Source organism: Argiope bruennichi, chromosome X1, assembly GCF_947563725.1.
Source record: "Argiope bruennichi chromosome X1, qqArgBrue1.1, whole genome shotgun sequence".
In the NCBI taxonomy this organism is placed as follows: domain Eukaryota; kingdom Metazoa; phylum Arthropoda; class Arachnida; order Araneae; family Araneidae; genus Argiope; species Argiope bruennichi.
In genome coordinates, this window is record NC_079162.1 from 80,868,362 (window position 1) to 80,891,688 (window position 23,327).

General features: G+C 30.5%; 1 protein-coding gene across 8 annotated transcripts in view; it reads left to right on the forward strand.

The window, feature by feature from the left end:
- Positions 1-23,327, forward strand: part of LOC129958292 (glycerol-3-phosphate acyltransferase 1, mitochondrial-like) — a 121,593-nt gene that overhangs the window by 94,052 nt on the left and 4,214 nt on the right. For all 8 annotated transcript variants that reach the window (XM_056070664.1, XM_056070665.1, XM_056070662.1 and 5 more), the window contains 15 exons: positions 316-359; positions 686-794; positions 1,455-1,551; positions 1,920-2,056; positions 3,472-3,568; positions 11,320-11,449; positions 12,201-12,283; positions 12,803-12,916; positions 13,896-14,085; positions 15,158-15,232; positions 15,333-15,617; positions 18,399-18,538; positions 18,615-18,689; positions 19,486-19,587; positions 19,877-19,997. In XM_056070664.1, the coding sequence (XP_055926639.1) occupies positions 316-359; positions 686-794; positions 1,455-1,551; positions 1,920-2,056; positions 3,472-3,568; positions 11,320-11,449; positions 12,201-12,283; positions 12,803-12,916; positions 13,896-14,085; positions 15,158-15,232; positions 15,333-15,617; positions 18,399-18,538; positions 18,615-18,689; positions 19,486-19,587; positions 19,877-19,997 (1,799 nt within the window). The remainder of the gene's footprint in view (positions 1-315; positions 360-685; positions 795-1,454; positions 1,552-1,919; positions 2,057-3,471; positions 3,569-11,319; positions 11,450-12,200; positions 12,284-12,802; positions 12,917-13,895; positions 14,086-15,157; positions 15,233-15,332; positions 15,618-18,398; positions 18,539-18,614; positions 18,690-19,485; positions 19,588-19,876; positions 19,998-23,327) is intronic.

The following is a 23,327-nucleotide window of genomic DNA, read 5'->3' on the forward strand; positions in this document are numbered from 1 at the left end:
TAGGGTTTATCCTTTGCTTCAACAAAAATTATTTTCTTTTTATATAAAATTTGATTTTAATTTCCGTTATATGAATCATTTTCATTCTGAAATTAATTCTGTATCTGGGAAAGAACATAAAGACAAAAAGTTTGTTGTATTAAATTTGCTGTTACTTTTCCCTCTACCATATTTCTTAAGAAATATGATCATTTTACTATTTAATGGTATTATTTTGTTAAAATGTTGATATTTTGAAATGATTTTATTTTCTTTCAAATCCACTAAAAATTTCAAGAAGTCATAATTTATTATTTATGTACTTTGTTTTCTTAGGGTGAAAACTGCTATTAAAACATCTGTAATGGAAGATTTAAAAGGTATAAATTGCTTTATCACTTTATGGTTTCTACTTAATATAAAACTTTTTTATCAATAATTTTCTGTTTGATGTATCTTAAAACTATAGTGCCTTCTTTCTTCAATCTTTGCATGGTATATATCTGTAAAGTGAACATTTATGCAGTTTTTAATGTGTATTGCATTGTTATTTGAAATGAAAACATTCAATTTACTTTTCTTTATTATTTAATAGTTTTAATAATTTTATATGCTGTACATTCTTTTGTTTTATTACTTTCTAAAGTATGGCAAAAATAGTGGTATTTTAAATCTGAAATTAAATATATTTTCAATGTTATTTTAGGACAAGATATCAAAGAATCTGGTATCATAGCAGCTCAAGTAACTCATAAGCAAAGAGCCGTTCATGTTCTTCATCAAATGAGATCTTGCATTTCATCTTTCTTATTGAAGTATGTTACTGTATCAGTAAAATTTGAATTTCAGAATCATATATATCCTGTTATATCCAATATTTTTTCTTTATTCCAAAAATTATACCTTATATTTTAAAAATGAGTGCTTTAAGGTTTGAAAGAATGGACATATTATCTTATTGTCATTATACGCTGTATCTCATAAATGGAAAATAATGCATAATATGATTATTTCTAATATATATATCTCAGCTTAACATTAATTTACTATTTAAAATAATTTATTATCATAGATTAACAATGTAACAATAATTTACTATCGTAGATCTAAATATTTATTGATGACATGCTTTTGTAGAAATCTTCCAAGAAGTGGATTTTCATAAATTCTTAACTTTGTTAATTATATACTATTATTATTTTATGAATATTCATATTGTAAAACTTTTCTTTTTAATGTTGTGGTGAATTTATTCATTTTGTTTTCAGGTAATATTTGATTCAATGTGGTCTTTTGTAACTTTCAATCTGGCTTTATTTTTAATTATGCTATCAAAAGTCTGTTGAATTAGATAATTCATTTTGTGTTGTATTTTCTTATCATCAGATGTGTTATATATTTATAAAATATAAATATTTTTTAATGGCCTGACCTTTTATTTTATTTTTTTCTGACTTTTTGTGTTGTTTTTTCAGAATTGCTGCTTGGGTTATGTATAAGCTTCTTGGGAAAATGTTGGATGGTATTGAAGTGCGCAAAGATCAAATAGAAACTCTGAAGAAAGTTGCAGAGGTATGAATTTTACTCACATTAATCAAACTTCACTTTTTTCCAACTAATTTTATCATATATATTAGTAACTGAATTTTTCAGGTACTGAATGAGTATCTGAATTATTAAGTATGCTTTAGTTTTTCTCTATGAGCTCTTATATTTCATTATTCATTGCAGAAGAGTGAAAATTACCAAGCTGTTTGATGAACATTGTATTTTTTTAAAATATAAGAAATTCTCTTGTAGTTTATATTTTATAATTACTCGGAGGTTTCAAATCTCTAATTTTCTTACTTTTTATTTACTAAATGATCTGTTTGCAAAATCACTGAATAAATTACTGACATCTATGTTTTATATTCTAATATAGAACTTTTCCTTTTCAGGAAAATGTTCCAATGATATATCTACCGTTGCATCGAAGCCATCTTGATTATATTCTAGTTACTTTTATTTTATTCATGAATGACCTCAGAGCTCCTCTAGTTGCTGCTGGAAATAATTTAATGATTCCATTTTTTGGGTAAGATTGCTGTTAATTCATTTCATATTTAATAGATATTGAATTTTCTGAATATTTACATTTTTAATCATTCAAACTTTCAGATTCTGTGGCACATCTAATAGAGACAATTAAGTTATTCCATGCTCTTAGAAGACGCTTTAGTTTACTGGAATTTAACTATAAAACTACACTCACTAGAAAATGATGAACTTCATTTCAAATAAGCAATGATAACAATCTTTGAAGAGAAACTCTTAAAATATTACAATGCATTTACACTTTTAATGTTCTAATTAGCAAGTCATATTTTGTTCATTTGGGATGTTTTTAAGTTCTGCTTTCGTTAAGTTCTGTTAATTTTTATTGAAAATGGTATTTATGAAGCGTTTCTTCATCTTGAAAAATCTGTAAATTCTTTTTTATTAGTTAGTTTCTCTAAATTTTATAATGTACAATTTCTGATTGCAAAATGTCTAAACTAAAATGAAAAAAAAATGATTAATGTCCATCAGTTTAGTTTCATTTCCAATTTCTGTAATGTGTAAGGCAAGATCTGCATTTTACTCGTGTATTTTTATTTGGTTAATTGACTGCTATTATATTCAAGGACATTCTAATGAAATCCCTAGTCAAAGTGTAGGACCTATACTTTAAGTAACTAAATGATAATGCTGGACTATATTGACGAGGCATTATTGCCAATTATTTTCTTGATCAACGCCTTAAATGAATGGAATTGTTTGCCAAATAGTTACTTGTGTATCATGTTTAGAGCACTTGAATGAAGAGTTGTAACTTTAAGTATTCCTTTAAAATCAGTAAATAAGCTGCAATAGGAGTTGCTTCACGGATTATTATTTATTTATTTGTTTTTTCCTTTCCTATTCATTTTTCTGACAAGCTTGTTGCCCATATAGAAAAGCATTTACAGTTTAAAGAAGACATATCACTGACTAAAATTCAGATTAAAAAATATGTTTTTCAAAATTTAGTAAAATATTTTTTTAAAAGTATTGTTTTTAAAAATGCGATTATTTAGTTCTTACTATTTTTTAATTTGGCTAAAATAGATGTTTAAAAACTGTATGATTAGAATTTAAAGACCTTTCTTAAATATATGTAGATGTTATTCCCAAAACAACTTCTGTCTATAGTCTTGATAACTTGTTGATTATCTACCCTACTCAGCTTTTCAAGCCATATTTAAGGAATTTAATTTCTAAAATAATAATTAGATTTTCTATGAACCTTTTGTGTATCGCAAAAATGCTTTTTACTGTTAAAATATGATTATGAAAAAGATTGTTTTTACTGATGATCGCAAAGAAAAAGATGTATTATAATCATATATAGTTCTTGTTAATTTTCTATGTGTGTTTACATTGGATTTAACATTATTTAATGAATTTAATTTTAAATTTCTTTCTGGTCAGTGCTCTACTTAGGGGATTAGGAGCCTTTTTTATAAAGCGAAAACTGGATCCTCAAAATGGACAGAGAGATTATGTATACAGAGCTGTCCTTCATACAGTGAGTTTTTATTGTAGCTGTTAAATTGTGTTTTTAAATGTAAGCATGTAAATGCTTCGGAGTGATGATTTTACATTGCAAATTGTTAAGAAATCTTTTACACAAATAGATGCCTTTCTTTTTTAAGGGATAAGACATGAGGTGTGAATAAAAATAATTGCCTGATCCTTTATTATGCATAGCTACTGCTAATTGAATTCATAAATTTAAAATTCGTATTTTAAATAATGTGATATTTTGTGAGCCATTATTTCTGCTATTAAATGATACGGATTTCCTTGACAGTGACACTAGTAAATAACTGAAATTATTCATACAAAATGACCCTTGTATAGTTCTCGAAAGAATTTTTTTAATTACTGGGTTCTTAAGTCAAATTTTTATATTCAGATTATTGAATTCAACTCTCACATGTATAATAATCTGAAATACATAGTTACACATGGTGTTATAATTATTTTTGGCATACTGGTAAGATCCTTATCTTTCCAACGATATATTAGATTGATGTTGATTTAAAGGTGCATGCTGCTATATATTCAGTTTTATTATAGGTTTCTTATTAATAATTTTTCACTTATTTGACTACTTTGTGGGAGTTCTTTTATATGTGTGTAAAAAAAAAAAGTTAATGGTGTTGTGCTTTAGAGTTCTGAAAAAAATGCAATCGTGGTGAGCTGTTATAACTTGGGTTCTTTTAAGCTTTGAGAATTAAAAATGAATCTTAAATGTAGTTGTCAGATATTGTCGCAAAAGGAGGGGTAAAGTACGAGCTTGCAAAGCACAAGGTCGGGGGTTCGAATCCCAGCCAAGCGGCATTACATTAAAGGTTGGACTTTCATTTAAATTTCTTGTTATTCATTTGTTAATGTTCTAGAACCTAGAACTTTCCATAAACTTCTTTATAATTCTCGGTTATTCTGTAAAAGTATAAATTTTGAGTTCAACGAGCAGTGGAATCAGTTCTTCGCCTGCATGTTACGAGTTGCTTAAAGATAATAAACTTGATATAGTGTTACTTTGTGGCTGTTATTCTTTGCATCTTCGTGACAAGTTTGGTGGAGGCGCCGGGTAAAAATCATTTATCCGTGGAATCTGGTGATAGTACTCGTTCAAGCCGTCATTTAAGAGGATTACCTCCTGAATTTGGACCTTATTTTCCAAAATCAAGAAAACGTTCAAAAATGCCCGAAATTACGCAACTAACAGTATTTACGCCCGTATACCAATATGATGCACATGATAAATATTAGCCCATCAATATTTCGGGAAGAATCTGAAGAAGATCCTAGCAAATGGCTCAAAGAATACGATAGAGTGGAGTGGCTAAATTTAACAAATGGGATGACATGATGTGTTTAGCTAATGTTTACTTCTTCCTCGACGGCCCAGCAAAGCAGTGGTTTGTTAACCATGAGGATATCTTAAATTCTGGGGAAGCATTTAAAACTGGACTGACTCAACTTTTCGTTGATCAGCAGAAATATAAGAACAATTGAAATATAGAGCTCAAGGCGTGGGTGAGAGTACGCAGTCCTACATCCAAAGCATCTTAGGACTTTGCCAAGAGGTAAACCCCCTGATGCCAGAGAATGAAAAAATATCACACCTGATGAAAGGAGTGGCTGAAGATATCTATCAGGCAAGAGAGATCGCCACGACAGCCGATTTTATAAAATGGTGCGACTACATCGAGGGCATGAAGCAAAAGAGGGTCGGAAGATGAAAAATCGAAAGACTTCCCATGTTGGTACCAATGGCCGCTATGGACGAAGAATCCGACCTGGTATCTCTAATACGCAGGATTGTGCAGGAAGAAGTCCAGCGGGTGATAATACCAACAGAGGAATCTTCGGATGTACATCCACAGTCATTGTGAGAGTTAGTACAAGCGGAAGTTGAAAAAGTTTTGGCGCCTGTTTTTGCAAGACCAACGGAACACCGCCAACGCGCCAGTCAACGCCGAACTTATAGTGCTATACCGCAGAGTCCTCGGTCCATTCCATCGACGCAACCTAGAAAAACAGACTTATGGCGAACGACTGACAACAGAGCAGTTTGCTTCCATTGTGGACGTCCAGGACATGTTGTACGTTATTGCAGAGATAGAAGAGCTGTCTTCAATGACTATAGAGCCCGCCGACAGAATCCCACAGAATTTCACCCAAGCAGCGAAGGTTACCGTCGTCAATCCTCACCCAGTCTATCTCGAGGTCGATCTCCCTATCGCTGATTCAGTCAAACTCCTAATCGTAGAAACGAAGAAAACTGGGCGAGGTGACCTTCCTGGGAGGTGAGGATGGAAAGGATGATGGTTTCTTCCTAGGATGAAAATCCTCCATCTTTCGCCAAAATGTCTGAAAGCCACCTCGACGTAATGATAGATAACGAGCCGATACGTGTTCTTGTGGATTCTGGAGCATCTTTCTGTTATTTCTAATAAGTTTCGCCAACATTTAAAGGAAGTTATGTTCCCTGATGACAAAATTCCGTTCTTAAAGTCGCCAATGGATAAGTTTTGTACGTCCAATGGGAAAATGCATTCTACGAATTGCCATAAACAACTTAAAATTGCCGTTCGAATTTGTAGTTTTGCAGCATTGCATTAATGACGTTATACTTAGATGGGACTTTCTAGAAACCTCTCAAGCAGTCATAGACTGGGGTCGGAGTAAGCTGTGTTTTGAAAACGTCTGTCAAGAACGTTCAGTGCCGGACACTTGGAAGTTGTATGCCATAAAAGACTGCACTCTGGCTCCACGGTCTTTAACTAGAGTTTCAGTTTCGGGAGCACATATTGGTAAGTACTTCAACATACTTGTAGAAGGCAATTGGAATTTACTATTCGCAAAGAATATTGCCGTACTTACCAGAATCGTCTCTTACCGTAATACTAGAGGAGAAATCTGGGTCGCCAATACGCATCTTGAGAAACAGATTATTCCTAAAGGAATGCGCATCGGTCATTCTGAGTATCTAGATGAAAATAATTCATGCGCAATAACGGATGAACAAGATAGTCTCAATCCCTTGAAAAAGACATCGGAGCCTCTTATCGACTACTCGCTTATGGTAGCACCTGATTTAAGCGGTAAACAAAAAGACAAACTTGTGAAACTTCTTAAACAGTTTTCTGGAGTGTTTGCCGAAAAGGACAAATCTGAAACTACACAGACGAAAGTCAAACATCGAATTAATACTGATGATCACGCCCCTATTAGTCAAAGAGCTTACCGAGTATCACCAACCGAAAGGCGCATAATTCACGAATAATTCGAGAAAAATGCTTGAGAAAGGTATAATATAACCATCTGTAAGTCCATGGTCAGCTCTGGTGGTTCTTGTGAAGAAAAGGGACAGCAAATGGCGTTTTTGCGTAGATTATCGTCGATTGAACAAAATCACTAAGGAAGATATTTATCCTCTACCTCGAATTGACGATGCACTTGATTTTTTAAAAGGAGCAAAGTTCTTTTCTTCCATGGACTTATGTTCTGGTTACTGGCAGATCGAGAAAAGATGGCTTTCTTTATTCCAGAAGGTTTATATGAATTTAAAGTCATGCCGTTTGGACTGTGCAATGCGCCTGTGACATTTGAGAGAATGATGGATAATCTTCTATGTCATCTAAAGTGGACCATATGCCTTTATTATCTCGACGATATCATTGTGTTTTTCAGAGACATTTGAAGACCACCTTACTCGGTTAACGACTGTTTTGAAGTGCATTCAAGAAGCAGGTCTTATACTCAATCAAAAGAAGTGTCTTGCTTGAGAAGTTAGAGTACTAGGTCATCTTGTATCCAGAGAAGTAGTCCGACTGGATCCCGAAAAAGTGAGAGCCGTAAGCAATTTCCCAGTTCCGAAAAACATGCATGATGTAAGAAGCTTTCTGGGTCTCTGCTCATACTTCCGAAGATTTATTAAAGGATTCTGCTATCGCGTTGAACCATTGCAACTTCTGTTAAAAGGTAGCGCGAAATTTAAGTGAGGTTCTCAAGAAATGTAAGCGTTTAACGATCTGAAGAGAGCACTGACTTCTGATACTTCTTCTTACTTACTTCTTCGGTATTAGGAAGGTACGATGAAAATGCTCCTACGGAAATTCATACGGAAGATAGCGGCTACGGTGTCGGAGCAGTTTTGGTTCAGATACAAGATGAAGTCGGAAAAAGTCATAGCATATGCGCCCAGAACCTTGACAAAAGCAGAAAAAAAAAATTACTCTACCACTGAAAGAGAATGTCTTTCCGTAGTATGGCCAATCAACAAATTTCGGTCATACCTTTTTGGGAGGCACTTCACTGTTGTTACAGATCATCATTCACTCTGCTGGTTCATAAGTCTCAAGGATCCTTCCGGACGACTCGCCAGGTGGGCACTTCGACTTTAAGAACATGACTTTTCTATAACTTACAAAACCGGCAGGAAACATAAGGACGCTGACACACTTTCTAGAAATCCAGTCGAAGAAGAAACTTCTATATTAGAGGAATTTATTGCTGCCGCTACTGATATGAACTTAGCCATCGAACAGAAAAAGATCCAGATCTTGCAAAAATAATCCTTTCTCAGACCACCCCAACTACTGTCAAGAAAGAATTTAAAGTAATTGATGGAATTTTATACAAAAAGAATTTTGATTCGGCAGGGAAAAAATGGTTACCAGTCATTCCCAAACACCTACATACGGACATTTTGAGACATTTCCATGACGCTTTTATAGCTGGACATCTTGGTTTCGCAAAAACGTATGACAGAATTCGAAAAAGATTTTACTGGCCGAGGATGTACCGTAACATCGTTCGATATGTAGCACATTGCCATGAGTGTCAACGAAGAAAATCTACTCCTCAGCGACCTCCAGGACGCTTAGTTTCCATCCCACCAGTTATAGCACCTTTTCATCGCATTGGAATCGATCTTCTTGGACGATTTCCGAAATCTACCAGTGGAAACAAATGGGTCGTCGTCTGTACAGATTATCTGAGGCGTTATGCAGTGACAAAGTCGTTCCTAACAGCTGAAGCCAATGAAGTATTTAAGTGTTTGTTTGAAGTTCTATTGAGACATGGGGCTCCTTGAGAAATTATCACTGATTGTGGGACGGTCAGTCGAAACTAGTTTCATCCCTTGTCGAACTATGTAACATCAACCATTGCAAGACGACAGCATATCACCCACAGACAAATGGATTGACGGAACGCTTTAATAAAACTTTAGCTGATATGTTATCAATGTATGTTGATACAGAACATTAAAACTGGGATAAAATCTTACCATTTGTAACGTTTGCGTATAATACTGCGAAGCAAGAAACCACTGGTTTCACACCTTTCTATTTATTGCATGGACGGCAAGCAGAGACAACGCTAGGCACAATGCTACCATTCTGTCCTGATGAAGTAGATGACAATTATATTTCAAGAATGATTTCTAGAGCCGAAGAATCAAGACAATTGGCCAGACTGCGGACTCTGGAATCTCAAGACAAAGATCGCTGACGTTATGACTCTACACATCGAATGGTATTCTATGCCCCTGGAAAACTCGTGTGGATTTATACCCTTGTCCGAAAAATGTTTCAGGAAGTATTTTTGGTCCATATCAAGTGCTTCGCCGGTTATCAGATGTGACTTATGAAGTTCAATCCCTCCTCTCGAAAAAGAAAGCAAAAAGATATAGTGCATGAAGCCCTATTATGATCCAGACGAGCAAACACTAAATAAGGATGAACAAAAACAAGATGCTGTCGGTGAGAAAGAAAACTTATATACTGGACCCATGACTCGTGCAAGAATGAAAGCTCTTAACACAGTTTGATATTTTTTCCCCATCGAGTCGCTGTTCTTTTAAGAAGGGAGTAATGTCACAAAAGGAAGATCTGTACATAGTTAGCGTAGTTGAGAGGTAAAGTACGAGCTTGCAAAGCACAATGTCGGGGGTTCGAATCCCAGCCAAGTGGCATTACATTAAAGGTTGGACTTTAATTTAAATTTTTTGTTGTTCATTTGATAATGTTCTAGAAGCTTCTAGGACTTTCTATAAACTTCTTTATAATTCTAGATTATTCTGTAAAGGCATAAATTCTGAGTTCCACAAGCAGTGGAATCAGTTCTTCGCCTGCATGTTACGAGTTGCTTAAAGGTAATAAACTTGATATAGTGTTACTTTGTGACTTGTTATTTTTTGCATCTTCGTGACAATATTATTATTAGCGAGTCCAGGCCCTGCCCCTTGGAGAGAAATGTTATTTTTTGCAAGAATATCAGAGCAAAAAGATCTTTATATGGCTTATTAAAAGCTCAGGAAGGAGAATCTCATGTTGGAAATGGAACTGGAGTTAAAATTGAAGTATTGCCAGGGCAACAGTTCAAGACAGTTATACTGTTATTAAGATCCTGGAGATGAAAGAAACCTCTGTAACTCTGGGTTTAAAGTGCTGCTTATGGTTAATTTATTACATATTTATATTAAATGCATAATTTAAAGCTGTTTTTTTATTCATTAGATTAGAATGTAATTTTGAAATATTTGGATAAGGTACCTCAAGTTTGAATTTTTTTTATTTACTACTTCAGGTTCTTTTGCCATAAATTTTTCCTCTGACTTTTTTTCGCATGTTTTCTTATTAACTTCAAAGTCGTTTGCCATTATCAGAAAATTTGCTTGTTTTTAATTTTACATTATTTTTTAACTATATTTACTTGTATCATATTGGCATTCAGTGCTACAGTTACTGCTGATGCTGTCTGTTGTGTTTTATTTGTATATATTTTTGTTATATAACGTATTTTATTTTTATTTTACAAAATACTGTATCTAATTGGGAAAGAGGATTAAAATGGAACGTTTTTAGAATATGTGTGAAGTTATTCAATATTCTGAACTGTGACGTGTGGTTTTTCTCCTCTCTTGCTCTTTTTCTTAATTTTTCTTTTCAAATGTTTTATAGCAATTATGACTTTGCAATTGAAATTCTTAAAAAGCTGTTTTCTAAGTATGAGATGTTCTGTGTTTCTCTTTAATATAGCTAGCATGAGAAGGGTAGTAAAATCATGATACTGAATAGGTCTTGAATTTGTAGAAATTTTGAAGGTAGGGATTGTAGATAGTATGGCAATTGATTTAAGTTTATAGCCAAGAATTCATATAAAAGTAGTTGCAGTTGATAAATAATGTTTTGCAATAGTTCGCAATAATACGCAAATAGTTCTTCCGAAACAAGTTATTTTAATTCAAATCTGGAAAAAAATAATTTTATGATGGTATAATCTACCTCTTAACTCAGCAAATCATGCATTGTGCATTCAATCATCGTCTTGTCATTATCCAAGTATGTAATTCTAAGAAATTGTATGAAATGAATTGTATGCTTTACAAACAAAAATGTTCCATTATAATAAATACAGCTTTTGATCCTAACTTTTCCTTGCTTCTGAACATGTCTGATAATGGAATTTTTTAAACATGAAAGTCTGCACTGCTTTATTAAAACAGACTTTTCACTTTTTGATTTTGCTTCATATTTCAAAGAGGCATTTATTGGTACAGTATGAATTTAAATGTTCAAAATATTTCTATTACGCCAGATCTTTCTTTTAAATTAATTTGAGTAATAAACATGAGCTTGGAATTTTGTTGTTGCTTTTGGCAAGTTATTAATTATTTCTTAAACTTCTGCATTTGCTTCATTTTATATTTTTACTATGAATACAATTCATAAATTTTCATTATTTGTTTTATTTTAGTATATGGAAGAAAGTTTAAAAGCTGGTCACAGTTTGGAATTTTTCATTGAAGGTGGCAGATCTCGTACTGGCAAAGCCGTTTTACCTAAAGCAGGATTACTCTCCATAGTTGTTGACACATTAATGTCAGGTGATTATGTAAAATATATCATTTGTACTTATTAAATTTCTTGCTTCCTATATTAATGCTGCTTTAAATATATAAATTACATGCTTCATACGATAATGTGTAAATGAAAAATATATTTTGAGAAATTCAATGCCCTCCTATTTAGTATTCAAATTCTCAATTGAAGCCGAGCAAACTTCTCTATTTTTTAAATTTATATATTTAAAAATTTCATTTATTCTTTGATGTTACTTGATAATGACTGAGAACAATGAAAATTTGTAAAGTACTTGAATTTACAGTTAAGAAATCTGTAGTGAGGTAGGGAAAATTGAAGGAAATAATACAAATCTTCCAAATCATTTAAAAAGAATAACCATTTTACTATTTGAATACATGAAATTTGCTGTTTACAAATCCTTAAATTATGTAATTATATTTTATATGAAATTAAATGGAACAAAAAAAATTTTTTGTATAGAATTTCCAGTTGTGTAAACATTTATATGTATTCAAAATATATATGTTAATGTTATGCATGCATGATTCAATTCTTCTTATTACTATTATTTACTGAACTGTGCAAAGGAAATTCATATGTAATTTAAATTTTGGAGACAAAATTACTTTAATAATGTGTAATTTTGCAGATTAAATTACTTTTTTGTAGGATTCTATCTGCTTTTAATGAATGTAAATAATTTATAATATACTTCTCATATTGTCCTGTTTATGTAGATCTCTATGCAATAATTTGTTATTTATTTTTCAGGTGGCATAAGAGATGCATATATAGTACCTATCGCTATGAGTTATGAAAAGCTACTGGATGGAAATTTTGTCTCTGAACAGTTGGTATGTATTATAATCAATTATATATCTTATGTAAAAAGTAATTTTATAATTCTTTGAGACAAATTTTAATATTTCTTTTATCAGATTATCAATATGTATATGTATGTATAATATAAACTTTATAGAAACTGCTGCTGCTTTTGGTTAACTTTACTTTTTTTCGTATTTGGTTCCTGAAATTATACTTTATTCATAGAATTAATAAATAGTTATTGTACTTTTTTTTATTGAAAATTTACTTTATTGTGATAGAAAAATATGCTGAGATAATTTTGAATTGCAATGTAATGCAGAATATGATTTTCAAATTATATATTTACTTTTACATCCTGTAAAAGTTTATTAAGAAAGGAGGGTTTTTCGGGGGGGGGCAAATTCTGATTCCTTATGTTTTCAATACTTTGGTAACTATTGAATTGAAAATAGAATTAGACTGTATTTTTAATTCAGCATTTTTTTTTCTATTTTTAATTTTCTTGGAAATTATGTTTAAAAAATGTTATTTTTAATTGGATATAGGGTAGACCTAAAGAAATGGAAAGTTTTTCTTCTGCAATACAAGGTATTTGGCGAACTCTCCATTCAAACTATGGAACTGTCAGAGTCGACTTTTGTCAGCCGTTTTCTCTAAAGGTAAGTTTCTACCAATTTCTTTGACAAAATATAACTTAAATTACTTTCTTTCCCTTCCTCAAGTAATAAAGAGATAGGAATTTTACTGCATCTTTGAAATAAGTCTTGAATAGACAGATTTTTTTACATAATCAGTACACAAATATTAGTGCGTGTAAGTTGAGCTATATTTCATCTTAAACAGAATTCTTTACAACTTTATTGTTAATAACATAAAGTAATATTCAAATTTGACTTGTGTTTTTCTAGCTCTTAACGAAAAATAGGCTACGATTGGTAGTTGTTTTCTTTTAGGGAAAGAAATAATGTATATTTACTGCATTCAAAATATGCATAATGTTCAACTCATTTTATTGATATTTAGTGAATACTGCTTGTGGTGTATCATCGGAGGAGGAGCAATGGAATATAGGAGACTCTAGTCTTAGGGGCTGCCAAAGAGACAAAAAAAAATTTAGTTCATTTAGGCCACTTTTTAAAGCCAATATTGATCAGAAGACAAAAAATTAAAACATTTCACAAGCAACATCTATACTTGTTAAGCCATGGATGACATCGAAAGTTGAAAAAGCTTATTAGGCCACAACTAGCACTTACTCTTGCTACGGCACTGCCTTCTACATGGAATTTTGTTAAGAGTAGGATATGTTATTTCACTAAACCTTTACAATGAATGATGCCTGATATATTGTATATTTCTAGTACACATTTTCCTGAAAAGAATATATCACGTTTCTGATGTGTAATGCAAAAATTTACGATTTGAAAGTAAAGTTACGACTCTTGTTGTTAATTATCATTAGTCAGAAGTTAAATAGAAGCTAAAATTTTGAAACTTATTTATAGAATATGTAAATTTCTTACCATTCATTTACATATGCTCATCAAAACAACTGAAAATATGCTGGAAGAATACTTGATTTCAAATATCTTATTTTATGTCTTTTAAAAAGTTAATAATTGATTTTTCTTATTTTAGGATTTCTTAATTGCTGCAGAATACTCTTATAATTCTCCAGTTAGAACATTGCAGCCATGCTTACTTCCTCAAAATCAGTGCTTTTTTAACCATAACATGAAATCCAGACGCAGATCCGAGTATGGTACAGAAGTTGTATCAGAAGATCATAGGCAACTCATTAAAGATTGTGCTGACTATGTAGTGTATAGTAAGTTTGAATGTATTTTATCTAGAATTTTATATTTTACTATCAAATTTGATTATATGTATTCCTAACAGAATTTTTATCTGTGTTGAAGCAAAAATTGTTGCTGCAATTTTTATACTTCTGAATATATATATTAACATTATTTTGGTTGAAGCAGAGTGCAGGTTTGAAGACATAGACAAGACGTTGAATTTTTAATTTCGTTTTATTCTATCCCTTCTCTCCCGGGAGACAAACATGATTATTTACAAGAAGGCACATTGCAGCACAAAAGCAGAAGTAAAGAAGAAAAAAAGGAAAAAGGCCCGAAACAAAGGATCACTAGTCTTATATATAAGATGGGATTTCCGGCCACGTGCTGATGAAATACATATTTTGACCTCTGATAAGGGCAAAAGTATCACTTTCATTTGATAGTACTGATGGCGCATTTTTTATGGAAGAATTAACTATACCGAAAGTGGAATTGGATCACGAAATAAGAGAATATTTTAGAATGAAGTTACTATGGGATAAATTAAGATAAAATCTTGGAAATTAATTAAATTGAAATTAGAATTAAAATATCATTACATATATATATTCATTTCTGCAGAGTTTTGTCTTTTATTGAAATTTTTTTTATCCCATAAGATTCTTTCTTTCATGGCCATTGAATAAAAAATGAAAATAGTTTCTTAAATGATTTGTAATAATTCCTTTTCAAATTGCTCTTTTTCACTGTGTGCTCAATTTCAAATTTTTCTTGATACTGGTAAGTGAAAATCTATAATTTGGTTATGTGAATAATAAGATCCTTATTATACTTCTGTAATAATATATACTATGTTTTTCTTGTTAGTACCTTTTTGTTAAATTTCATTATAAGTAAGAATTAGGATTCGTTTTTAAAAAAGTATAAAAATACCTATACAAATTTTCAAAATTTAAAATAAAATTTTCTTACATGATTTTTGATTTCTGTGGAGTAAAATAACTTTCTTTGCTTGTTATAAAGAATACAGGTGTAGTAGAAATGTGAAAATAAGTTTTAGAAACGTTGAGGGAATTCTAATGATCTCTTATCTTTCAGCTGCGTTTAGTGCCTATTCTGTGATGTCTACAAATGCGTTGGCGTTTTTATTTCTTACAAAACATAGAAAGGCAAGTTTTATTATGTTCATTCAATTTTTTTAAAGTCGGCTTTTTTTCTTTTTTTCTTTTTATTCAGCAACTCAGTTTCATTGATCATTTTTAATTTCAGGGAGCTTCATTTGACCACTTAGTAAATAGCATGGATTGGATTAGAGAAGAAATTGTTAAACGAAATAAGACCATTAGTTATTTTGGTGACTCTGCTGAGATGATTAGAAGATCCACTAAATTATTAGGAAAGAAGCTTGTAACTTTAGATGCAATAAAAATGGATTGGTACTCCAACAATAACAGGAAAACTGTCTACTATAAACCGTCGGTAAACTTACCAGATGTCTTAGAGCTTCAGTACTATGCAAATTCTGTTGTCCCAGTTTTTCTACTTGAAAGTATCATAGGTAAATTTTTTAGTTAAAAAAAGGGGGGGATCTTTTACCCCCTTCTTGTAACTTCTTTTTGTTACAAGCAAACGAAGATTGTATTATTGGGTATATAAATATGACTCTGCCCATTTTTAAAAGATGGCATTAACAGTACTCTTACTGGCAACTGTATTTGAAAGGTTTGAAAATCTTTAAATGTTAGTCTATGATCTCGGTTAATATTTAATATATATATATATCTTTTTGGCGTAGAATACATGTCGAATTTTATACCTAGTAAACAGCATTTGTGGGAAGTTACATTACATTATTTCAATACCAAGAAATTAGCAGCAGAAACATATCCATTGCTATTGACCAGAGTGCCCCATTAAATGCTTCTTACAAAGAGTGACTTCGTTGATTTCAGAATGATGATTCACTGCATTAAAAGGTTATTTTGTGTACCTGGTGATACCATAAGAACGTAATATATTATGTACTGTTGCAACCATCAATGGTGAACGATACAGGCAAGAGTTAATCAATTCGAACGAAACATTGAAAAAGAAAAGTCCAGAATATGGCGAAAAATATGACAATGCTGTTTTTCAAAACAGCAATAGTGGCCCACATACTGCTGGAAGTTTCAGAATAACTCCATTAAGATATGTTGCTCCCCCCACTGTATTTAATAAGTGTTGCATCTTCAGGCTATTATTTATTTCGCTCCATGCAGAGTACCCATTCTATAGAGAGACTTATCCCTATGCAGATATCAAATGTTGGTATGGTAATTGGATTCATTTAAATAATCATATTTTTATTTTTCGCAGAATTCGTTTGTTGCCCGAAAGAAAGAAAAATGTTCTAGTTTTTAAAGGGAAATACACTCTGTCTCAAACGTTTATAGATTCTAGTAAAGCATATGTTTCAGAAAAACGAAAAGGCTTACAAGTCCCAATTACAAATATGTTTATTCAAGCCGTATACGACGCGCATTCGACGAAACATTTAGGAATTATTGCGAGTCATTTTCTAAAGAAAAAGGCAGAAATCATATTTATGCACCCAAAAACAGATTATGTATTTTCTGTGTTGATGACCTAAAAATCTTGACAGAAATCAAATAATGGTAGAAAACTTTGCCTGATTTATTATCCTTCTCTCCTTAATAAAAATATGTTTTTAAGCCTTTTTTTTTATTTTCATAATCGTTCTTTTTTCCTTTATTTTTCTTATTTACCATTTATAATAAAGTTTTTCTACTAACTGAAAAAATTTATCCACATTTTGACATAGCTGTTTTGATAGCTGGCTTCCATTCTTTACATGTTATAAAATTTTCATATGTCAAACTGTTTAGTTGTACTCTTTCAACCGCCTATTGAACGAAATTTTCTATATTTTTGTTTTCTGTAATAAAACTTGGACAAATGAAAGAAAGTTATCTAGATTATTAAAATAGCTTTTTAAAATATCGCTACTAAATATATAAAGTACTACAGAAATTGAAGGTATTTATATAGATATTTAAACTTACATACATTTTTGAAAATGCTATTTTCAAAAACATTGTACATTTGTAATCTTTCAGTAGTGACTTACCGTTTTTTACTTCTAACTATTAATGAAATCTGTTTTACCTCATTTGATGTCATTTTTTAAAAACTCTTTTGCTGTTTATTACAAATTGTATTGCATTTCATACATCTTCAGAATTTTGTATTAGACTTCTTCAAAACTTCATATTGCAATTCATTTTGTTTTTAGAGAGTATACAATATTAATCTGAGATTATTCTTACCAACTAAAGAATTATATTTTACTCTATAGGTTTTTATGTCATCTAGCAATTTTGTTTTAAAATAGATGTAAAATTAAATTGATCGAAATCTGTATGGTTTCTTCATTGGCTATTTCATCTGAAAAAAAATGAAAAGGGAATTATTACTTTACACATATATAAAAGTTAGGTGAAAAAAGATTTGTCATTTATTGAGTTTATAATGCAGTGCAGCTTTCATTCCTCATTAATATTACAACTTCCCCATTAAAAAATTAAAGTTGAGGCTTATAAGTCAGCATTCACTGAAATTAAAGGCAAATAAAATCTGCGCTAAATTTTTTATATAATCCCCCCCCCTTCAAGAAATGTGATCATTAGATTTATGACTTTCTGTTACTTGTTAATTTATTAGAATGGGTATTCATTACAGAGCTTTTTACACTTCATTGCATTTGTTTTATGACTTGATTGAAAAAGTAATTTATTAATGATTTATTTTCCAGTGTAAGAATACTTTTTATTCGGTAGACTTTAACAGTTATTTTGACATTTGTTTTTAAATCAATATATATATGGTTGCGAGAAATGCAAGGCATAATCTGCATTTCCCTCCTCTCTATTAACTGCATAATTATCACACTAAACATAGTATTCTTTACATTAGTATTGTTATCAGTTATTTGCATTTTTACTTCTTAATAATCTATTGGAAACTCTTAAAATTTAGATTCTCTGAAAACAGATGACCCCTGTCTTCTGCTATAAAAAATTTCTAATTAAGATATGGGAGGATGATTGAAATAAATATTTCGATTAAATAGTTCTGTATACAAATTTACCAATAAGTACTATCATTTATAACTGAATTAAAATAATATGACATTAATGCTCAGTGAATTTTATACTTATTATAACATATACTTTTAGCTGTCATGCACACATATGTGTGTGTGTGTGTGTTTTATTGTAAGTTGTTTAAAATATTGGCTTTGGTTTTATTTCCTCACTAATGTAAGTTTTTTTTACAGTAAATGCAATTTATTCTTTACTCCCTGAGGAATCCAGGAAAAATGCCGATGATAGAAAAGATTATGTGCTCAGAAAAGATATACTAAAATACTCATTAGAACTTTCTAGTATTTTGCAATATGAGTTCATTTTTTCTCCAGTGAGTATAGTATTCTTTAAATCTCTTTTAGACATGATATTGATAAAGTTTCTAAAATTTAGTAATTTTTTTTCAGCCTGGGACAGGCATTTGTACGGTATTGAATGCTACTATAGATGATCTACTCGACAATTCATTACTTCATATAAAAGTGAGTATTTGTATTAAAATGCTTTTATAGAGATTCGAGTGCTTTTTTTTAAAAATTAGTTTATTTTCCTATGAACGGTAAGCATATATTCTTAAATGCTTTGACCATTTATTTAAAAACAAATTCCTTAATCATTTAAAATATTTATATTCCGTTATTGTAGTGTTACCATTTTGCATGTTTATATAAGACAACAGACAAATTTTGTAAAATAAAAAGTTTATAAACGAGAATGTAATAAATTCAACTTTTTTTAAACTTTTAAAGTCAATTTGATATTCTATTTATTGTTTTTTAAGTTTTCATTGATTGATATAGAAATTGCATGAGAGAGCAACAGTGTGGTATATTATGCACATATTGCGTTAGTACTGATTAATGACAAATTGCCGTGAGTTAGTAAGTGACAGAATATTCTTGATCCTTCTTCTTACTGAATGCTTTGATTTAGTATTCGCTTTGTGATATTGACAATACAGGAAAAAGAAATGTCGTATTTTTTAATAATTACCAGAAATAACGATAAATTGCCGAGGGCATATTTTATGCCAGATATAAAAAGTAAAGACTTTTTCTTTTCATTAACTTTTGCGGATTAACTTCAAAATATCCAAACAGTGCTTTTATCAGTCGGTCAGTAATAACTTCATTTTTACTGTTTATATTCTTTGTTTTTCTCTTCAGAGCTCTAATTTGGTGAAAAGTGCCAAAATAAGTTTGAATTTATTAATGCCTTTTTGAATTTTTGTTTTAATATATTAATTTGTCAGTTGACACCTGTTTTTGTTTATTTTAGAAATCAGATGTAGATAAAAATGATTCACTTATTCTTAATGATTCGAAAATGGATGATTTTTTTGCTTACGGTAATCATGCTGAGCTGCAACAAGAAATAAAGGTAAAAAGATTTTGTGTTCTTTTTGTCAGAAACTCTGAATCATGAGTTTAATTTTTTTTAAATCAAGTAACTATTATGTTGTTAACAAGGACTGCCTTTTAATCAATTTGATTTTTGAACTCTGATAAGGAAATAAATACTTTCATTCATTACATTTGTTAATTGTATCCAGAGCCTTTATTTTTATTACATTTTATTTATTAAATTTGATTTCAAATATTTTAAAGGTGTAATTTTTAATGTTTTTTTCTCTGTGTACATCGTTTTAATGTTTGGTGTTTTTTCACAGCTAAATCTAGATGATGGTAATAACACTGTTCAGTTTCTGCAATGTGTTTTGTCACCTTTCATAGAATCTTATTTCTTAGTTGCTGGTGTGTTATATAAACTTATTGATTCAGAAATGGAAGGTAATTGATTATTTGTTTAATTTTCTAAAAGTTAAATAAAATTGTGCTAATTTGTTTTTATTCAATCGAATTTTTGAATATCATATCTGTTCTAAATTTTCATTAGTCATAGGAATATTTTGCTACTTTCATTTTAGGTTTGAAATAACATTCTTCGTTACTGTTTTTATTTTTTAAATTACGTAAATATTACATACATGATATATTTTTACTGAAACGCGGATATCGACGTTTTCGAAATCGAATTTTGTCATTCTTGAGATTAATTTTCTTCATATGTAATATTTTTACTATATTTTTAATATGTCAATTTATATAAATTAATTTATATAAATTTATTCATTATATTGCACAATTAATCTTTTTATATCTTGTAGTCAATATAAAAATAAAGTTTTCTACTTTAAAAATTATGGGCTGCAATTTCTTAATTAATTGAAGATTAGTCTACTTGGATAAAATATTCAAAAATAATTATAGTTGTTATCATTTTTCTCTGTACAATTCATTTTGAAGAAAGTTATTTCCCATTTATAAAACCTTTAAAAATATGAAATTCCATTTCTTAGATAGTAATTCACGCAATGGATTTTTTTCACCTTATAACAATCCTGTGCATTATTTCATTTTTAATATATTTGAAAACAGTTATATATTTTTCTTTGTTCTGATAATAATTTTTATATTTTAAACAATTCATGAATGCAATTTGTGCTTTTCCTTTAGGTAAAATAAGCAATTTATTTTTAATACACTTCTATTACTCTAAATGTAATTTGTAAATTATAAACTGTTAACATATTACATTCTGCTTTTCAAGCTGTCTTTTTTCACGTCCAAATAATGCAACGAATCCTGTCAGATGTACTAATTGTTAAAATTAAGTTGTTTATAGGATGCATAATGCCATGAGATTTAGACAAAAAAATTTCAAATTAGAATTCTTGAGGTTACTTTTAAAAATAATTATTGCAAAATTTGTTGATAATTCACACATCAACACCATTAGAACAATCTGGAAATGTACCTTGTAACTGCAAAAGTGGCTAACTCAGCTTTTCATTTAGTTTTTCCCAGATATTGAGCTCATTTTATCTCTTTTAACACCTAGCTTAAGGAAACTATTTCAAAACAGCTATATCTATCCTGGTTTTATAACGTTTTCTTGTTGCACAAGCGGTAGAAGAGTTCAAATTAGCGTGTATTCTTTGAAAAAGGATATTTGAAAAAAAAAAAGATAATAAAGGTGCCCATTTTTGCAGTGAAATGATATAAATTTTCTGCATGACCTCCATAGCTTTCTACATCCCTTAACTATCTTAAAACAATGCAATATACAAAAATAATAAATATACTAAATGCATTAAATCTGCATTAATTTTGTGAATATGCTGTCTTAGATGTGATTGGGTTTGTGAGTTTTCAGTAAGGCAGAAGAGTGATGAGACCAGGCAATAAACTGCTGTTCACCTGTACAACAGTGAAAATTTACTTTAATTCCTGTTAAATGCATTAAATGTCACAATGAATGTCAGATGGTGCATAATCCTACTTAAAAATTGTACCCTATATTACAATTCTGAGTTCACAAAGGTTATTAGCATGTCTGGATGCTGTTTGTCATTGATAGAACATGTTTGAAAGCTTGTGTTTGCACGTTTTTTGGAAGGCACAGAAGTCGACAGAGGTGATTTTTAACCATTCAGGGGAAAGTCGGCCTTATCCATCCATACTATATTCCACACCAAGCAGCAGCGAATTTCAATTATATTATACTTACAGCATAAATCTTTCCTGGACCTATTTTTTTTATACACAATTAGTAAATTATGATTAATGGATAATAATTAAAAATCTGTTACATGACTTGAATAATAGAATTTTGACTAAGAGAAACTGTTATACTCAAAATGCCATATGGTGTTCGGCTTGTTTCTTCAATATCTGTTGTAGTCATATCTTCCATTCATGTAGAGTTCACAAATTTTCATCCTCCTCCAGGTGAAATTCTATTTTTACGACGCCACCTTTCATAATTATTTCATTGTGTCATAAAAACGGGTGTTGTCAATTGTGTCCGGCTTATGTTCTTATTACAATAGCAGAGTTGTCTCCATCTTGGTAAAAATTTTGATTAACAGAGCCTTGACTTAAGGTCAGCATGATCTGCAAATGAATTGGAAACATTTATTTGAGCAGCATTTGCCCTCTTTTAGCGTTTGCACTAAGGCACCCGTTTCTTTTTTAGACAATGTCTCCTTTTGGCAAATTTTTGTCCTTTTTTTTTAATAATTCTAGATTGCATTGTCTGAAATATTTGGTGTCTTTATCTCGTGACATTATGACCCTTAATAAACATTTACTCTGAGAATTTTAATTTCAATAACATTGTATATGTAATTGCGTAAACATTTCGAGCTTATTATGATGTGTAATTTGAATGGTTTATATTCAAAATTCATTAAATGGTTGAATTTAATCATGGCATTTTACAAAAGTACTGTATTTTGCAACTGTAAATGTGCGAGTTGATAAAATTGAAAATCTGCTGATGAGATGTAATGTATTGAATACTTTAACTATTACTGGAGGCGTTTTCAGCTCAGAAATTTGCAGCGCTGCAAAAAATATTTATTAAAAGATTACGATTTAAAGAAAACGCTACCTTACTTATAAGTATCCTAAAGCTTTTTATTTCAAAATCAGATATGTAATTCGTTGCATTTCAAGCATATTAAATAACTATGATATAAATTCCTTATAATTTTGTCAATAGAAAATTACATAAAGGTTGAAATGATGGTTCAATAAATAAGAGTATCAAAACCTCTCCCTTCCTGCACATACACTTTCGTCTTCCCTAGTCAGCTTGATAATGCTTGTCCTAAAATGGATATTAAATAAAATATGCAATAAATTACCTGCGGCCTCTATCGTTTTTCACTTGTGATATTTAACTATTGATCCCCTCATATGAATAACATTTTTGAAAATTATCTATGTACTTTTTTTTTCGGAAAGTGACCTCTAACAAAAAAAATTCATATGCATTAAACCAGATGTATTTATGTCAAAGGAACAATAGTCAAAAGCGAATTTCATACAGAGAATTTGTACAAAGAAACAAGAACTCTGAGAAGGAAAGCAAACTTCATATAAAAAACAGCGCTCTCCAATTCGGGTTTGGTCGGATTACAGCTTAAATACCTCTTAATTTATCGGAAGAAAAGGCTCTTTAGTTTGCAGATAAAACACTCAGTAGTGGATCACTTGGGTACCTATATGTACTTCCCGCCGGAAAGCCTTAAATTGCGTTTTTTATGCTTGATG